Raw genomic sequence first — 15,794 nt, 5'->3', positions numbered from 1 at the left:
AAGAAATGGCATTTTAATGGATTCATGTATTTTACAGGCTCAGGATGTGTGGAGAGAGAGAGGCACTGGCTAGGTTGGCCATGTGCATCCTGGTGGCTTTTGCTTCTGCTCCTGCTCCCAGGTTATTAAAAGGGCTAAAAGGGCTGGCTTTGCTCCTTCTGGGTGTATCACTTAGTGTGTGATGATCAATATATTGATATATTTACAGCTGGTAACATTTTGGTTTTTATTATAATTTTTGCCCCTTTTTGGTTTGTGGAAAGCACCCTGTGCTCTGAACTGTTCATGCTGCACGAAACTTCAGGAACCTTGAGCCTGGATTCTCCCTCTGGGATGCAAATAACCATGAGCAGCCTTTGCAGAGAGGGATGCAGGTTCTCCTGGTGATGTGAGGGATGGAAGCTGGGATTCCTTTTTTTGTTTGGTGTGAATTATCCCAGTAGACAGAGCGAGCAACCAAACAGCACATGGGTTCACTCCACTTTCCACAGGTTATTGTGGTGTTAGAGGAAATCTCTCAGGACAGTATCCCCTGACCTCACTCCTTGTCTCTTCTTATTTATTTATTTTTTGAATTTTCCTCTAAGTTTGCTGCCTGGCTTCCATGTGTTCACTGGGACTGAGCAGCCACAGACTCATCCCTGCTGTCCCCTTGTGCCTGTCCCAGCCAGCGTTGTGTCCCATCACAGTGTCAGGACTTCTTTGGGCATTACTGCCCTAGTTTCTCATGGCTTGAGCATGGAATCCCTCAGCTGGAGTCCCTGGAATGTCTGTGCATGGCTCTGCTCAAGGTGTTTTAATTTGCCTGTGCCTGAGCACGGAGCTCAAACTTGTGCCACCAAAAGCACTGAGGCTACTTGTGTGAGTATAGAGCTGTTTAAGGATTTGCTGTAACTGCTTTCAGGCAGGGAGCCTTGTATTTTATTTTATTTTTGAAGTGATCTGTGTTTTTAATTGTTCCCAAAATTTGTAGTTATCTGAGAACGTCAAAAGCAGTCAGTATTTCCACTGGCAGCTTGTTTGTGTTACTTAATGTTAGAATAAAGAATTGAATGAGAGAATAATGGAGGGAGAAGGAATTATAATTCAGAAACATGATGTTTCCACAGATGTTAAAACAGCTTAAAAAGGGATCAAATAAAGTTAAAAAAAAATTAAAAAGGAAGCAAACCAAATGTTCCCTGTGATATTTCAAACATCAGCTCCCAAACTTGCTGGGAATAATTCGCCTTTATGAGGGAGTCAGGCTGGGCAATCAGAAACTTATTTACATCAGAAATCACAGAATATTCTGAATTAAAAGGGACCCACAAGGATCATCGAGTCCAACTCCTGGCCCTGTGGAGTTGGAGGAATTCAACTCTTCAGTTTGAGCCAGTGCCTGAAGATGCCACAGGACAGAATGACCTGAAAGGACATTGAATGACATTGAAACCAAGTCTGTGGGTGTTGTAGTTCTTCCTCTGTGTGTTTTGTTATTTAATATTAGTGCTCCTCACTCTTCCAGCCCACGGAGGCTGTAAGGGATGCTCAGGTGTGTGGCTGGGAGATGGAGAATTAACCTTATCCCAAATAGTGGGTGCTATGTACTTATTTTGATTTTCCCACTGAAATTCAACAGGCCTGCAGCCTGTGAACTTATTTTTTGCAGGTCTTTTTGTTTTGTTTTCTTTTTTCTCCTTAATTCTTACAAGACAAAGTTGCGCTGTTGTCTTTCAAAGCTTGGCAGTGGCTTCCAGCAGTGGTTTATTTTTATTATTTTTGCAGCTTCCTGCTTGATTTGTGGCCGTATTTCTTTAGGGTTATTCTTGCCCTTGATACAAATGCCACAGCAACAGGAATGAACTTAAATTTTTGCTGTTCTGGATGCACATATTTCTTCATTCCCAGAAGGACTTCAGTGGAGGTGAATCCATGCCTGGGATCTGCTGCGCACTGGGGAATCCCTGCAGTGCCAAATTTGGGCTTTCCTTTGTTATCATCATCCTTTGCTGTGTGCAGGAGAATTTATCCTTTCCCAGCCTTGCCATGCCCTGGAAATGCTGGAGCTGCTGGACACTGAAAGGCTCAGATTTGGGATGGATGATTTTCCCATTGCATCCACTTTCAGGGGCTGTTTTGCAGTAGGATGAAGTTCTCCTAAAATAAGACTAGCAAGTGCAGGAAACTCTGTGTCTGAGAGATTTTAGTGCAGGAAGTGGCATTGCCAGGCCACAGCTCTAATTCTGCAGAAGTTGCCACCAGCAGCAATGGGTTGACTTGCATCTTTGTTTTAAAATGCAGAATTTACTGTGGTGTCAGGATTTAAAGGTGCCATTTGTTCAATTTTTGCATGACGTGGTGAGGACCTGATTGTACGGAAATTTAAAATATTGTTAATTTAGCATTTAAAGCCACCAGTGCCCTTCGTTTGGGTCTTTCCCATCTAACAACACTGCCATGACCTTGCTGCTTGCAAAATTAGCTGGACCAGTAAAATTGGATTATGAAATTTGAGAGAAAGAAGGAAAATGAGCCGTAATTTTTAATTTTGTTTGTCCCTGAATGTATTATGCCTATTGAATATATTCAATGTATGTTGTTCAGGAGTGTTTGCTGCAAAATGCTCCGGTATCAAGTGCTCTAAAAATGCCAACTATTCTGCTGACGTGGGACTTTTTGTGGCTGTTATTTGTCCTGGCATAAAATACAAACAATGTAAAATGCAAAATCTAAATGTTGTTTCTAATCTAAATGTTGTTTCTGGGTGCAGCATCCACTGACAGGTAGAAGAGTTACTTGTGAAGCAGAATTGCTTTAGCATCAAGGGAGAGCAGCATTCCCAGATAAATGGATGCAGATTTGCATGATCAGTAATTATATTTTTCCTCTTTAAAAACTGTAAAGCTCTGGTTTTATGTTGGTTTCTATTTTTATTTTTTTAAAATGAGAAACAACTGGGTTGTTGAACAGACAATGCAGCTTAAGCATTGCAAACTGTAGTGCTTGAAAGTTATTGAGTCAGATGGTTTTAAATTAAAAATACACACACACAAACGTCTGCATTTTGAGTATCTCAGGCCATTCTTTGCTCAAGCCTACCTATATTTTCACTTATCTGTTCATAAAAGTCTCACGAAAACATACAAAAGATATTTTGTGCAATGACATCAGAGGGAGAAAATATTCTTAGAAAATTTCATGCTGTTAAATCTCCACAGATTTACAGTTTTATCCAGTCAAATTAATGCAAAACCCCAATGCAAGCATTTGGATTTTGAAAACTTTGGAGGAGTGTCATTTCCTAATAGTAATTATTGGTTTTACATTATTTTTTCACAGGGGAGCTGATCACAGCCGCATATGAGCTTGGAGTAAGTATTAGTTTTATTGTTTAATCAATGCTCTCATTAACAGTTTTAGGAATTAAGGAAGTTTAATTAAGCATGGAGTAAAGTAGATTAATTTATTTTCAAACCACAGTTTTTACTAACTTATAAGTACAGCACGCGACAATTTACTTCAAGTTTTAAATCCAATTAAACTAAATTATAAAGCAAAGGCTTTACTGTATATACAGTAGCTGGCTTATTATCAACCCAAATTTTGTATAAGCTGGGGAGAATAAAATAAATCGGGTTAACAATTTTAATAAGTTTTATTATTTAATAAACTTTATTATGGTGCATGATCCCTTTAGGCAAGACCTTAGGACTGTCAGCGCGGTGGTAATCCGATAGCAGTGTGGTCTTTCAACTTGCTAACCAATAAAATAGTTGAGAAGCTGCTTTTTAAAAAATAAAAAATAAAAAGGGAAAAAAAACCCCAAAACAACAGCCTTTTGAATGACCCTAATATACTGTGAACCCAAACAAGGAGCCCTTTAAGGCACACTAATGAAACGTGGCACCTCCTTTTCCTTGCTGCCTCATTACTATGGGCGAGGCGTGGAGCCAGATCCACGAAGGAAAAAAAAATCTTTGTGGGGCTGGGATGGGCACTGGGGGGTGGGGATGGGTACCAGGGGTTTGATGGGCACGGGGGTGGGATGGATACAGGGGATTTAGGATGGGTAGCAGGAGTGGAGATGAGTACTGGGGGTGGGATGGGCACCAGAGATTGGGGTGGGTACCAGGGATTGGGGTGGGCACTGGGGATTGGGGTGGGTACCAGGGGTGGGGATGGGCACCAGGGATTGGGATGGGCACCAGGGATTGGGGTCGGTACCAGGGGTGGGGATGGGTACCAGGGATTGGGATGAGCACCAGGAACTGGGGTGGGTACCAGGGGTGGGGATGGGTACCAGGGATTGGGGTGGGCACCAGGAACTGGGGTGGGTACCAGGGGTGGGGATGGGTACCAGGGATTGGGGTGGGCACCAGGGATTGGGGTGGGTACCAGGGGTGGGGATGGGTACCAGGGATTGGGGTGGGCACCAGGGATTGGGATGGGCACCAGGGATTGGGGTGGGTACCAGGGATTGGGGTGGGCACCAGGGATTGGGGTGGGTACCAGGGATTGGGATGGGCACCGGGGATTGGGGTGGGTACCAGGGGTGGGGATGAGCACCAGGGATTGGGGTGGGTACTGGGGATTGGGACTGGGATTGGGATGGGTGCTGGGGGTGGCTCAGGGAGCGGAGCTGCTCGGCGCTGCCCTGCTCCCATTCCCAGCCTCTCCCCCTTTCCAGCCCCGTGTCACTGTGTCCGTAGGTCGCCCACCCTCCGGGCTACCCCCTGTTCACGCTGCTGGCCAAAGTGGCCACGGGGCTGCCTGGTGGCTCTCCTGCCTTCCGTGTCAATCTCCTCTGTGGCTTGGTGGGAGCAGCTGCTGCCTCCTTGCTTTTTTGCACGGTTTTCAGGTAAAGTCCTCGGGGTTGTTTTTTCCTTGGATTCGTGGTGCTTCCCTGGTAGCTCGAGACGTGCCCAAAGACTCCCTCTGCTCCCCACTGGCCTTCAGACCAGCGTTCCACCCCCCCCCCCCCCCCATTCCCTAATTAGTTCCTCTGATTAACCTAACAGCAACTTAATCTGAATTTGACCTTCTTTCCCCGCACAAAAGCCTCCCTCTCTTTTATTTTCTCCCCCCTTTTCTTTTCTGTTAAATAATAATAATAGCAATAATAAAAAGTGCGCCCTTTCCCTTGCCCAGCCGTGACAGGTTGTTCAGGCTCATTATCACAAATCACCGCTCGGTTTAACTAACCAGAACTAATGAAGTTTGTCGTTCTCGAAAGATGCAGATGGTCTGTTTAAATTAACAGGATGAGCTTCACCTATCGGGAAACCGTGAACTTGGTTTAATTGCAGCTCCTGGCGGAGGTGGGCGGGCAGTTGCCTGCCCGTGGTACCCGAGGAGCAGGGAGAGCATCCTTGCCTTTCCCTGGAGCAGCTCCTTGTCCGGAGCTTCCTCTCCAGACCTCTAACCTTGGGAGGACAGGGAACAATCGGGATGCTCACGTGGTTGTGGGGGGTTTTTGTTAACCCTGCTCGTCTTTGATGTGCAAGTTCTGGCTGCTCTTAACCTCAGCCTGACCCATATTTTGAGAGGATTATGGCAACCCGTATAAACAATTTCTGATGTTCTTTTGCAGGGAAAATAGGGCACGTTTTGAGGCTGCGAATGGTATTGGGGCACTTGGGGATGAGACAGGGCACTTCCTGACCAGGATTATTTTGACAAAAGCCTTTTTCTCCCACCCGTTTCCAGAGCCACCCTTCAGGGAAACCTTCCCAAGCGCTGCAAGCAGCCTAGAAATAAAAGCAGGAATAAATGGGGAGGTGGTGGGGGGCAGATTCTGCACATCCTGAGAGCCCTGAGCTCACTTAAACTTCATTCCACCTTCCTCTGCTGAAGATTTTTTGCACATCACCTTGCACGTAGCATCAGCTCCAAAGCACACCTACTGGAATTGCTTCAGTAGTTCCTAAATATTTCTGTAGGCATTTACAGTGATTGCTTTCACTGGTGGGTAATACATGTAATTAATTCTGTGTTATTTAATTTAATATCCTGTATTTCACAGCTTATTTGGGAAGCTGGAAGTGGCGCTGCCCTCCCGTGCGCAGCGCCCGGCGCAGCATCAGAGCACAGCTCTATTCTGTTAAAATACTCCTGCGAGGAGTTGCTCGAGGTTTTCTGTAGTTGGTTCTGATTTCTTTTTTCATGATGGCTGTTCCCAGGATTGCAGTTGTTTGGAAGATGTTCCCCAGTTTTTAGTTTGAACCGCAGAGTGACAGTTCCTTGTGTTCCTGCTTTGTGCTTTGGAAATGATGCAGTCGTTCCTTTGGAGAAATAAGGATACAGGAGAGAAACGACAGGCTAAGTTTGAGAATTTTTGGGGAATTACTTTAGCACTTCCGAAGGTTTAGGTGTTTTGTTGTTGTTTAATTGGATTTGGAAGATGGCTCTTCTGTCAAATTTAGAATTTGCATGAAGGAACGGAAAACGTGGAAGCGAGAGATGATAAAAACTATTAAGACTTACAGAAATTATTTCATGTATACTGATAGGATCAATTATTCATCCTAGCAGTGATGGATGTTTTTAAAAATAATTGTAAGGTCAGCTTTATTTCCAAATTACAATGTTACATTTTTCCTTTCAAGCACAATAAAACTGATTTGTTTTTTGGGACATTTATTTGGCTAAAAAAAAAAAAAGGAAATAAAAAATACTGATTTTTTAATTTACTTTTATAATAAAAAAATTAGAAAGTGTTCACTGGCACTGTCTGCTTGAAACTGTAGCTCTCTGAGGGTCGTGTGGTTTGTTTTAAACCGGGCTTGTCCGTCCTCACAAAGGGACTAAATGGGTCTATCAAATCCCCCCTTATTTTTGTGTCTAAATAAAATTATCCCATGGGGTGACCCCTACAAGGTACCAGTGGCAAAATCGGCACCTGCTCCTCTTGCCATGCGAAACGTGGATGTTAATATGAAAATATGTAGATGTTAGGAGTACAAATAATTGATGAAGTACACATCCTTCGGGAGCAACACGGTTCAAGTGGCAAATCTGCCTGCTCAAACAATAGCCACCCTCCAGCCCGGGAGGAAGCCATCTCTATGGAAATGGGGCTGACGCTGCCCTATTGATCAAGTGAAGAAGACATTATACAATGTCAGTTGGGTTGTTACAATTTCATTTGTCGTCTGACCTGAACTTAACCTCTAAAACCTCTCTTTTCTCCCCGCCAGCCGGGCGGAGTTGCTGTTTACCCTCGCACGGGGTTTTGCTGTGCCTCCCTCTCCCCCAGCATCCCCCATACAGCAAATCTCTCCCTTTTATTTTTTTTTTTAATTATTATTATTTTCCCCATTGATTTTTTTTTTTTGTTTGTTTGAATCATTTCCCGTTGTTTATTCCTCGTCAGGTCAGGATGATTTTATTGCTTAAGGAAAAGAGTCGCCGTTCCCTCCCTGATGTTTGGGATGTTGTGGCACGTGCGGGATTAGGATGGAATTTATTCCTTGAGCACATTTCTCCTTTGCCAGGTGATGGCTGGCAGGATGCTCCGTGCGGGCAGCGCTGGGGTCGAGACGAAGCAGCCGCTGCATCACGTCGGGTTTTTAATTTTATCATGTTGTAATATATGATATTACTCATTTAATTACATTATTTTTTAAAGCCTGGATTGTTCTTCTCGAAGCAAAATTACGTCGCAGCACATTGATGCTGAAAGCCTTTTTGTCAGTAATCCAGACTATCGCTGAACGAGCTGTTTGCTCCTTTGAGTTACTTCTCAAGTATGGATCTTTCCCCCCCCGTCCTGCACAGTCTTAATAAATTGCTTGTAATTATCGTAAAATGCCGTTTACAAAGAGTTTTCTCGGACTGCTTGTAACTGAGGCAAATAATTCATCTTTGCTTTGAAGGAGGGGGGAGCTGCTTTGTGTTTTTAGGACTCGGCGAGTGCGGCTGTAGGATTGTTTCTTTAAACAACTATTTATTCGTTTTACTGTGGGAGGCAAAGCATAGCAAGTTTACAAAGTAAACCAATTATCTTCTTATAATATGATTGCCAAAGTGTCATTTTCTGCACAGGGGATGCATTCTTTGCATTCTCTGCTGCAAAGAGAAATAGGAAGCTTTCCCCTGCTCTAAGTGCATTTTTTTTCAGTGTATACCTTCCTAAGTTTGGCTGCTTTCGGGGTTTCTAAATACACAGAGCTGTTTTGTTGTAGAGGCAGCAGCAGAGTAGACAGTGTCATTGCCCTGGTATTTGTAGGAAGTTTTTGTCAGCTTTTTTCTGGCTGAGTTGGTCACAGGGTTTTGAAAAGGGGGAAGATGTTGCATTAAATTAAGCAGTTCGCATCTCTTTGGTTTGCTGTTCTGGGTGTCATATTAACTTTTGGATTAATACATTATATATTTTATATATCTGATATATATATATATATATATATGTATTTGTATTCCCTGCCCACTAAACCTTCCAGGCAACAAACTGCGAGTGTATATAAAACCCAGAGCCAACTCTTCTCCCACCGCCAACAAAAAGGAGAATTTGGCATGTTGGTTAATGAAATAATCAAAATTATTCCATCATTTTGAAATCATCGGGATGTTTTAGAAGTGACATTTTACCCTCTTGATGGCACTGAGCTTTCTGGCTCCCAGAGTGTGTGTCCTGGAGCTCTTGTGGGAAGATCCCTAAGGAGGATCAGTGACCTTCATGGCCATCCCAGAGGGACCTGATGGCTGATGCTCCCTTACAACTGTTCCATGCTGGGAAAAATTGTGTGAGGAGTGAGGAAATGCTCCATGTCCCTGAGGTACGTGGGTTTGCCAGAGCAGGATTCATCCCTGAACAGTCTGACCCCTTTTTTTTGCGGACATGACTTGGGGAAGATGGAGGGGTGAGAGAGGAGCCAGTGCCCGCTCAACCAGGGTGGGAAATTAAGAAATTTGGGGAAGGAGGTATCTCCTTACAGGGCGCGTTTGGATTTTTCCAGATTACAGATTATCGTAGATTATCTCTGTTGTAGCACAGTAGGAACATCTCGGGTGTTTGGAAAGCAGCTGTGCTTAGTGAGAAGTAGTTACAAAGTTTGAGGAGGGAGAGGGGAAAGGAATGTAGTCAGGTACTAATTTGCTTTTAGAAAATCTACTGTGACCTCTGGCTAATTGATCACATACCTGTTTTTATTTTTTCTCCCGATTGTCCCCAGAATAAACTGGCGCCGAGTTCAGTCTGTTTGAAGATGCTGCCAAATCTGTTCATTTGCATTTGGTTCTAAAGTAGGCACACGAGGCTGCAGTAACTCTGCTTCATTTTTAAAAGGTGGGGGGAGGAGAAAAAGAAGGGCAAAAAACCTCTTTTTTTCTTTTTTTTTTTTTTTTTTTTTGGAAAAAAGACTGAAGAGTCTTTTCTGACAGCTAGTCAGAGTTAGAATTAGTTCAAGGAAATGTTAATAATGCACTGCCTGGCTTAATCCCTTTGATATCACCAGGTATCCTCCTGTTCATGGGTTAATTGCTTTAAAAGCGGAGGCAATATTCTGAGCGGTGGGCCGCTTCACCTTTTCACAGCTGTTACCATTGAGTGACAACTAAATCCCATGTGTAAGATGAGGAAGAGCTCAATCTCCAATTGGGAGAAAATTTATGTAAACCGCAATCCCTTCAGAATGTGCGGAAGTCACAGACTTTCTTGATTTACTCTGCTTTTCCCAGAAAGCTCCATTGTTCCCTTCCCTAAGTCCCATCAACCCTTTGTAGCAGAATATCACAGCGGCGGCAGATAGCTTGAAATATATAAATGCTATCATAGCTCTGATTAATAGCGGCGCTTATGAGTCAAGTCTGATAACGGAGCAGCTCTCCACTCAATTTCAGATACCGCTAATGGAATCTGTCTCCTGCAATTGTAATGTGAGAAGGGCTAATTTGCCATGGAGCTTGGAGCTGTCACCAGCCGGGGATTGGGGGGTCAGATGGGAGCTGCCAGGTTTTTGCCCTGCAGCTTGTATCTCTCTCTTTGAATAGCGCAGCCCCCTGCCTGCCAGGGAGCTGATAGGCCGCCGGGGGGTTTATGCCACTCGTACAATAGCAAAGGGCTGCATGGGCTGACTTGGTAATTGTGAAGCCAGCTCATTTTTATTTTATTTTATATTTTATTCTATTTTTTTTCCCTCTCTCTCCCCTCAATTCCTTCCTTTCCGTTCCTCCCTCCCCCCCCCTTTTTTTTTTTTCTTTTTTTTTTTTTTTCTGCGGCTGCATAATTTCTAATAAGGGGTTTTAACAAATGTCAGATTAGGAAAAGTTTCTGCAATTACTCAAAAAAAAAAAAAAAAGAGCCAACTTATAAAACATTTAAATAGCTCAAGTCGGCTCCTACTGCGGGTTGGGGTTTTTTGGCTGCTGGAAGCAGGTGCTGGTTATTACAGGAGCCTGTGATAAAGGTGTATCTATTTTCCAAGGATTGTGAATCAAATAATGGGTTGAACTAATACACCCTTTGCACTTGCAAAGACACCAGGAGAGAAGTTCTCATTTGTAATGGCTGGAAGCACAGTCTGTACAACTCAAGTGAGAGTATGGGGTGATATTTCTTAAAGCAGTACAGCCCTGTGTGCATTTATAGATCTGTCATGAGCTGTTCCACTCGTTGAGCTGCTCTAGAACAGCTTGGCATGGAGGTGTTGAATTTAAATACCAAACTTTCTTGGCAAGGGGCTGCTGCAGACAGGCAGGCTCTGCTCCAATGGTGATGGACATCCTGGAGCGTGCAAGATGTGAGCTTGGGATGTCTCAGTCCTCGCTCCCCTGTTGAGCTGTCAGGGGGGCTCTTCCCATCCATGTGTCCAGACCCAATGTGGACCCACAGAGGTCCTTGCTGCCTTCCCAGAGCACTTTGATCCTCCCAGCAAGAGGATCCAAGGTGACCTGGCCCCAGGACACAAGGGATGGGGTGCAAGATACTTCTTGCACGTGCTGGTGACCTTCATGGGTCCACATTTCCAAAGGGATGGGCAGAGACAATATCCTTCAGAGGTGGTGTCCTAACTGGACACCTCCAGTCCAGGAGGATGTGTGTGAGAGGGTGTAAGGACCAGCTCCCCTTTGCCAAAATCCTCGCTGGCTCAGCCCTCCTTAACCACCCTGCACCATCCCCTCTCCAAAGAGACAAAAGAAAAGTCAGGAAGTGGTGGCAGTCCCTGGCTGGGTGTGAGGTGGTGGGAGGTGGGGGTGCTGCCTGCTCACCCCCATCCCAGAAATCATGGGTTTGTGGGAATGCTGAAGCTGTGGGATGCTGCAGTCCTGTTTGACACGAAGGACAGCAGTTGGCTGTGACCAGACTGGTTTGGTTTTATTTTATGATGGCTCTGCCTCTCTTCCCTTCTCTCCTTGTGACCATGGGACTCAACCAGGAGAGATGAGCCAAGCCCTGCTCTCCTTCCTCCTCCTCCTGCTGCGGGCAGGGCTTAAGTGGCTATTGAGCTCCAGGTCCTTGAGGAAGAATAAAATCTGGTTTGCTATTCCCTGTAGTACCTGAGCTGGCTCTTCAGTGCTGAGAGCAAGAGAAACCGCCTTTTGTCATGGAGTGTTTGTGGCTAAGAGGCAGGCAAACCCACAGGGATTGGAGTTTTGGGGATAATTATTGTTACTTAAGCCCTAAACTCGTGTTTGGATTTTAATTTTTTAAACAATTCTTCTATTTCAGCGCCGATGCTCACGCACGCCTAAAATTTATCAGTGGGAAGCTTGATTGTTGAGTCTTCTACGTCCTTTTCTGTTTAACCTGCATCAATAAAAAAAATAGTGTTTTTAAAATTGATTGATTAACAAGCAAAACCTCTTAAATTTAAAATGTTAACTCTTTAGTGCTCTGACTTGAAATAAAAATACATCCAAGGGATGTATCTTTGATGCTGCAGAGGCACAGAATTGCAGAGACAGAAGTTGCTGGTGATGTGCCTGGAGGCTGTGGAAGTACAGGGAACAACTGACATCATCTGCAGGTGCAGGGAGAGACAGAAATTTTACAAAATTTCACTGTTTAGTCAGTTATTGAATTATTGGAGATTTTAAAAATTGGGAGAGTTTTTTCTTATTCCACTGCCTCCAAAAAAAAAAAAAAAAAAAAGATGCAAAGCTAATATCTCCTGCCTGTAAAGTTTTGGAGTGAAGAGAAGGCAGAAATAATCAGCTTATTTCACTAGGTACAGATAGGTGTTGCCAGTGTTAAATACATCAGCTTCAAATATAGACTATTCCAATTATCTTACTTTTCTCAATGAATCTGGTGCACTGAAGATTGCATTTAATGAAAACATTTTAATTACATTCCAATTCCCATCCATGTATAGCTTTATGCCGATCATTTAATACATTTTGGGGAATTATTAAATATAGAATGTCTGCCATTATTTTCAAAATAAGTAAAAATGCTGGTGGATTTTTTTTTTTTGTTAAATGCATATGACTTGTAACCTTGGCTAAAGGAAAATTTTACTGAACTTAAAGGAAAGGCTAAATTGCAAACTTGCACGTTTTAGTGATTGTTGACAAATGAGAAGCTAAAAACTATAATTGCAAAAAAACCCGGATTAAAATATTGAATTTCAGTTTCCCCAAATGTTCCTGCAAGCTGTTAATAAAACCTGCAGTTAAAATAGTCCTGATTAAGGCAGATTCCTACTGGCTGCATCCTTGGAGCTGAGGCCCAGCAGCACATCCTTTCACTTGCAGGCTTGGAAAGGAAAACAAAATCATAGGGGTTTTTTTTTTCAGTTTTTTCCTTTTATGTCTAGGGATGCCAGGGGAAAATATTTATCACAAAGGACTGTGTGACCTCTCCTTTGCTGTCTCTTTCTGTCCCTTCTGAGTGTGTTTTTAGGAGATGGTCATGAAGACTTTCCCACTTCTGCTGTGGCTTCAACTTTTTTTTTTTTTTTTTTTTTTCATGAGCTGACTCCTGAGTGCTGGGGCTGTTTTTAACCATACTTCCCCAAGACTGGGGAAACAAGCTGGTTTTGGGGAGCAGCTATCTACCCTCCCTGCTCCCCAGAATCACTGGGGCAAAGCTCTCCTGAGATGTTGCTTTTCCACGAGGCCAGTCGAGGATTCAGCTACTGAGTGTCTTTGCCACGTTTTGTAGCATCTCAACTCTGTTTGAAAAATGTGTTTAAGGACAGAATCACGAGTAGAAGTTGAATGAGGATAATTCTCTGCTGCTCTCTGATGTGCTGTCAAAAAGAAAGACAGATTTAAGCAACTGGAAGGTATTTCCAGAAAAAAATCCCCAAAATGTTTCCTTTCCCATGGCACACCTGGGAAGCCTCCAGGCAGCGTGGGTGGCAGAGTGTGGGACTCCAGGCAGGGTGGCTGAGTCAAAAATCTCTGTGGTTCCTTCTTGTCCAGCAAGGCTTCACTGCAGGAAGTATTTGTATTGTCATTGCTAGGCCTGGTGTTTGATTTTAGAGACAAGTGATAACATGCCATGAAAAGTTTCTTAACTTCCACACGAGTGGCCCCTTTGTCTTGTTTCCTCTGTCTCCACATTGGTCACTGGGTTGCTGAGCTCTTGCTGGAATTATGGGAGGTCTCCTTTAGCTCTTGCATTTACCTTCTTCCACAAAATACTCTTGTCTTAACCACAAGAGTTCTTTCTGTGCTTGTAATTAAGGCAGCAATTACCTTCTGGCTCCCTAATGCCCTGCTTCCTTATGTAACATGTCACCAACATCTTCAGCTGTCGATTGCACTGCCCTCCTTTGCAAATTTTTTCCTTCCTTTTAGAGAATCACAGAGTCTCAGCTTGGTTTGGGTTGGAAGGGACCTTAAAGCTCATCCCATTCCAACCCCCTGCCCTGGGCAGGGACACCTTCCACTAGACCACATTGCTCCAAGCCCCATCCAATCGGGCATGGAACACTTCCAGGGATGGCTTTAATCTTCTTGAGCTCAGTTTCTAAGCTCTGCCTCATCCCTTTGCTTTTTCAATTTTCCCCATCTCTGTTTTACTCTAATTTTTGTGCCTTTTCTGGAGAGTTCTTTCACCTCACTCTGCCTTGCATCCCTGAACACCCATCGTTGTCTTTTCCATCTTGAGGTTAGTCTTTGGTCCAAAGTGGTGTAGGTGGCTGAGCTGTGCATGCCTGAGGTTTTTTCACAGAATCACTGAGTTGGAAGAGACCTCCAAGATCATCAAGTCCAACCCATGCCCTTAACTCCTCAACTAAACCATGGCACCAAGTGCCACATCCAGTCTTTTTTAAAATACATCCAGGGATGGTGACTCCACCACCTCCCCAGGCAAAGCATTCCAATACTTTATTATTCTTTCCATGAGATTTTTGTCACCTCCTCGGACTGTGTGTGTATTTGAGGTCGTCTTGGCTTTGAGGCAGGGGAGATGTGTCACTCTGTGCTGGAAAATTCCAAGAGGCTGCAGAGGCAGAGGAGCATGGAGACCCTCTTGCTGATCAAAATGAGCTGTAAACCCACCTGCAGGGCAGGATTGATTTAATTATCCCCAAAATCATGCTTAAAATTGCATGGGATTAATTTCTACTTGTCCTGCTGGTGCTGCTTTGCACTGTGGATTGTTGCATTTCTTCTGCTGGGTGCTCTTCATCCTCCTCTGGAGATAACCTGCTCTGATTGCTTTTTCAGAAAAAACTCTCACTTTTGAGAGTTTTCCTTTGAATCAGCAAACTGACAAATCCATCATTGCTGGTAACAGAACCTGCAGAAAAACCCTTGGTCTCCAGCTTGTGCTTCCCAAAGCTGTTTTATTGATGTTATTCAAGAATGCAACACGTTCCCATTCGGTTTTTTGACATCTGTTCTACTTAGCAGAGCTCAGTGCTCCGTGCATGAAATGGACTGTCCTCCTCACAGAGGAGCCCAGCAGCTTGGCTTTCCCGTGAATTTTCTGGGAAAGTTGTTCAGCCCAGAGGAGATTCCAGGGGGACCTTAGACCATCCAAAACTTAAAAGAGCTCCAGGAGAGATGAGGAGAGAGTTGGATAAGGGCCTGGAGGGACAGGACACAGGGAATGGCTTCCCACTGCCAGAAGGCAGGGATAGATGGGATATTGGGAAGGAATTGTTCCCTCTGAGGGTGCTGATCCCCTGGCACAGGGTGCCCAGAGAAGCTGTGGCTGCCCCTGGATCCCTGGAAGTGTCCAAGGCCAGGCTGGACCAGGCTTGGAGCAACCTGGGATGGTGGAAGGTGTCCCTGGCCATGGCTTAGTTGGGAACAGGATGATCTCTGAGTTCCCTTCCAACCTAAGCCATTCTGTGATTGTTTTTATGATTCTGTGCACAGACAGGTCTGTGGGCTGGGCTTAGTTTGAGCTCCTGACCCTGCTCTGCTCGGTGAGCAGAGGTGTCCTCTGTCCCACATAGCTGGGATAAGTCTTTAAGCTTTGGGTTGAGTGGCTTTTGCTTAAGCCTTATTTCATAAAACTCAACTCGCAGGTTTGAGGCTTTTTATCTAGGATTTCTTTCATCTCGTTTGAACTCTTATGATATGTTTGAGTCTTTCCTGGGAAAGACAAGGAGAATTGGTGAATGATTGGGACATTTGCCTAAAATGCTGCTTTTCTGAATATGATTTTTGGAAAAGTTGTTTCACCTTTTTTTTACCTTATTTCCCTGCAAGAATGTCAAAGGGATTCATGAGGTTGTTTTTTTAAAGTTAAACATTTGAACTGCTTAAATGGTTTAGTCAAAACAGGAATGTTATGAAGTGGATTTGTGTATTGGGGATCTGTTAGTTTTTAATTGCACATGGTCCTGCTGCCCTTTCCTGGTATTTTTCTTTGGGGTTTTTTCCCAGTTCTCTTGATTTTTTGAGACTCC

The 15,794-nt window shown here is 44.0% G+C and overlaps 1 protein-coding gene across 1 annotated transcript in view; it reads left to right on the top strand.

The window, feature by feature from the left end:
- The window catches only part of TMEM260 (transmembrane protein 260), a 60,209-nt gene that overhangs the window by 28,134 nt on the left and 16,281 nt on the right, over nucleotides 1-15,794 (top strand). The window contains exons 6-7 of the mRNA XM_062495422.1: nucleotides 3,322-3,353; nucleotides 4,692-4,840. Of these exons, the coding sequence (XP_062351406.1) occupies nucleotides 3,322-3,353; nucleotides 4,692-4,840 (181 nt within the window). The remainder of the gene's footprint in view (nucleotides 1-3,321; nucleotides 3,354-4,691; nucleotides 4,841-15,794) is intronic.

The sequence above is a fragment of the Cinclus cinclus genome, chromosome 6 (genome assembly GCF_963662255.1).
Source record: "Cinclus cinclus chromosome 6, bCinCin1.1, whole genome shotgun sequence".
Lineage (NCBI taxonomy): Eukaryota > Metazoa > Chordata > Aves > Passeriformes > Cinclidae > Cinclus > Cinclus cinclus.
The sequence above is the reverse complement of the archived record's forward strand: the minus strand, read 5'-3'. Positions and strand labels throughout refer to the sequence as shown.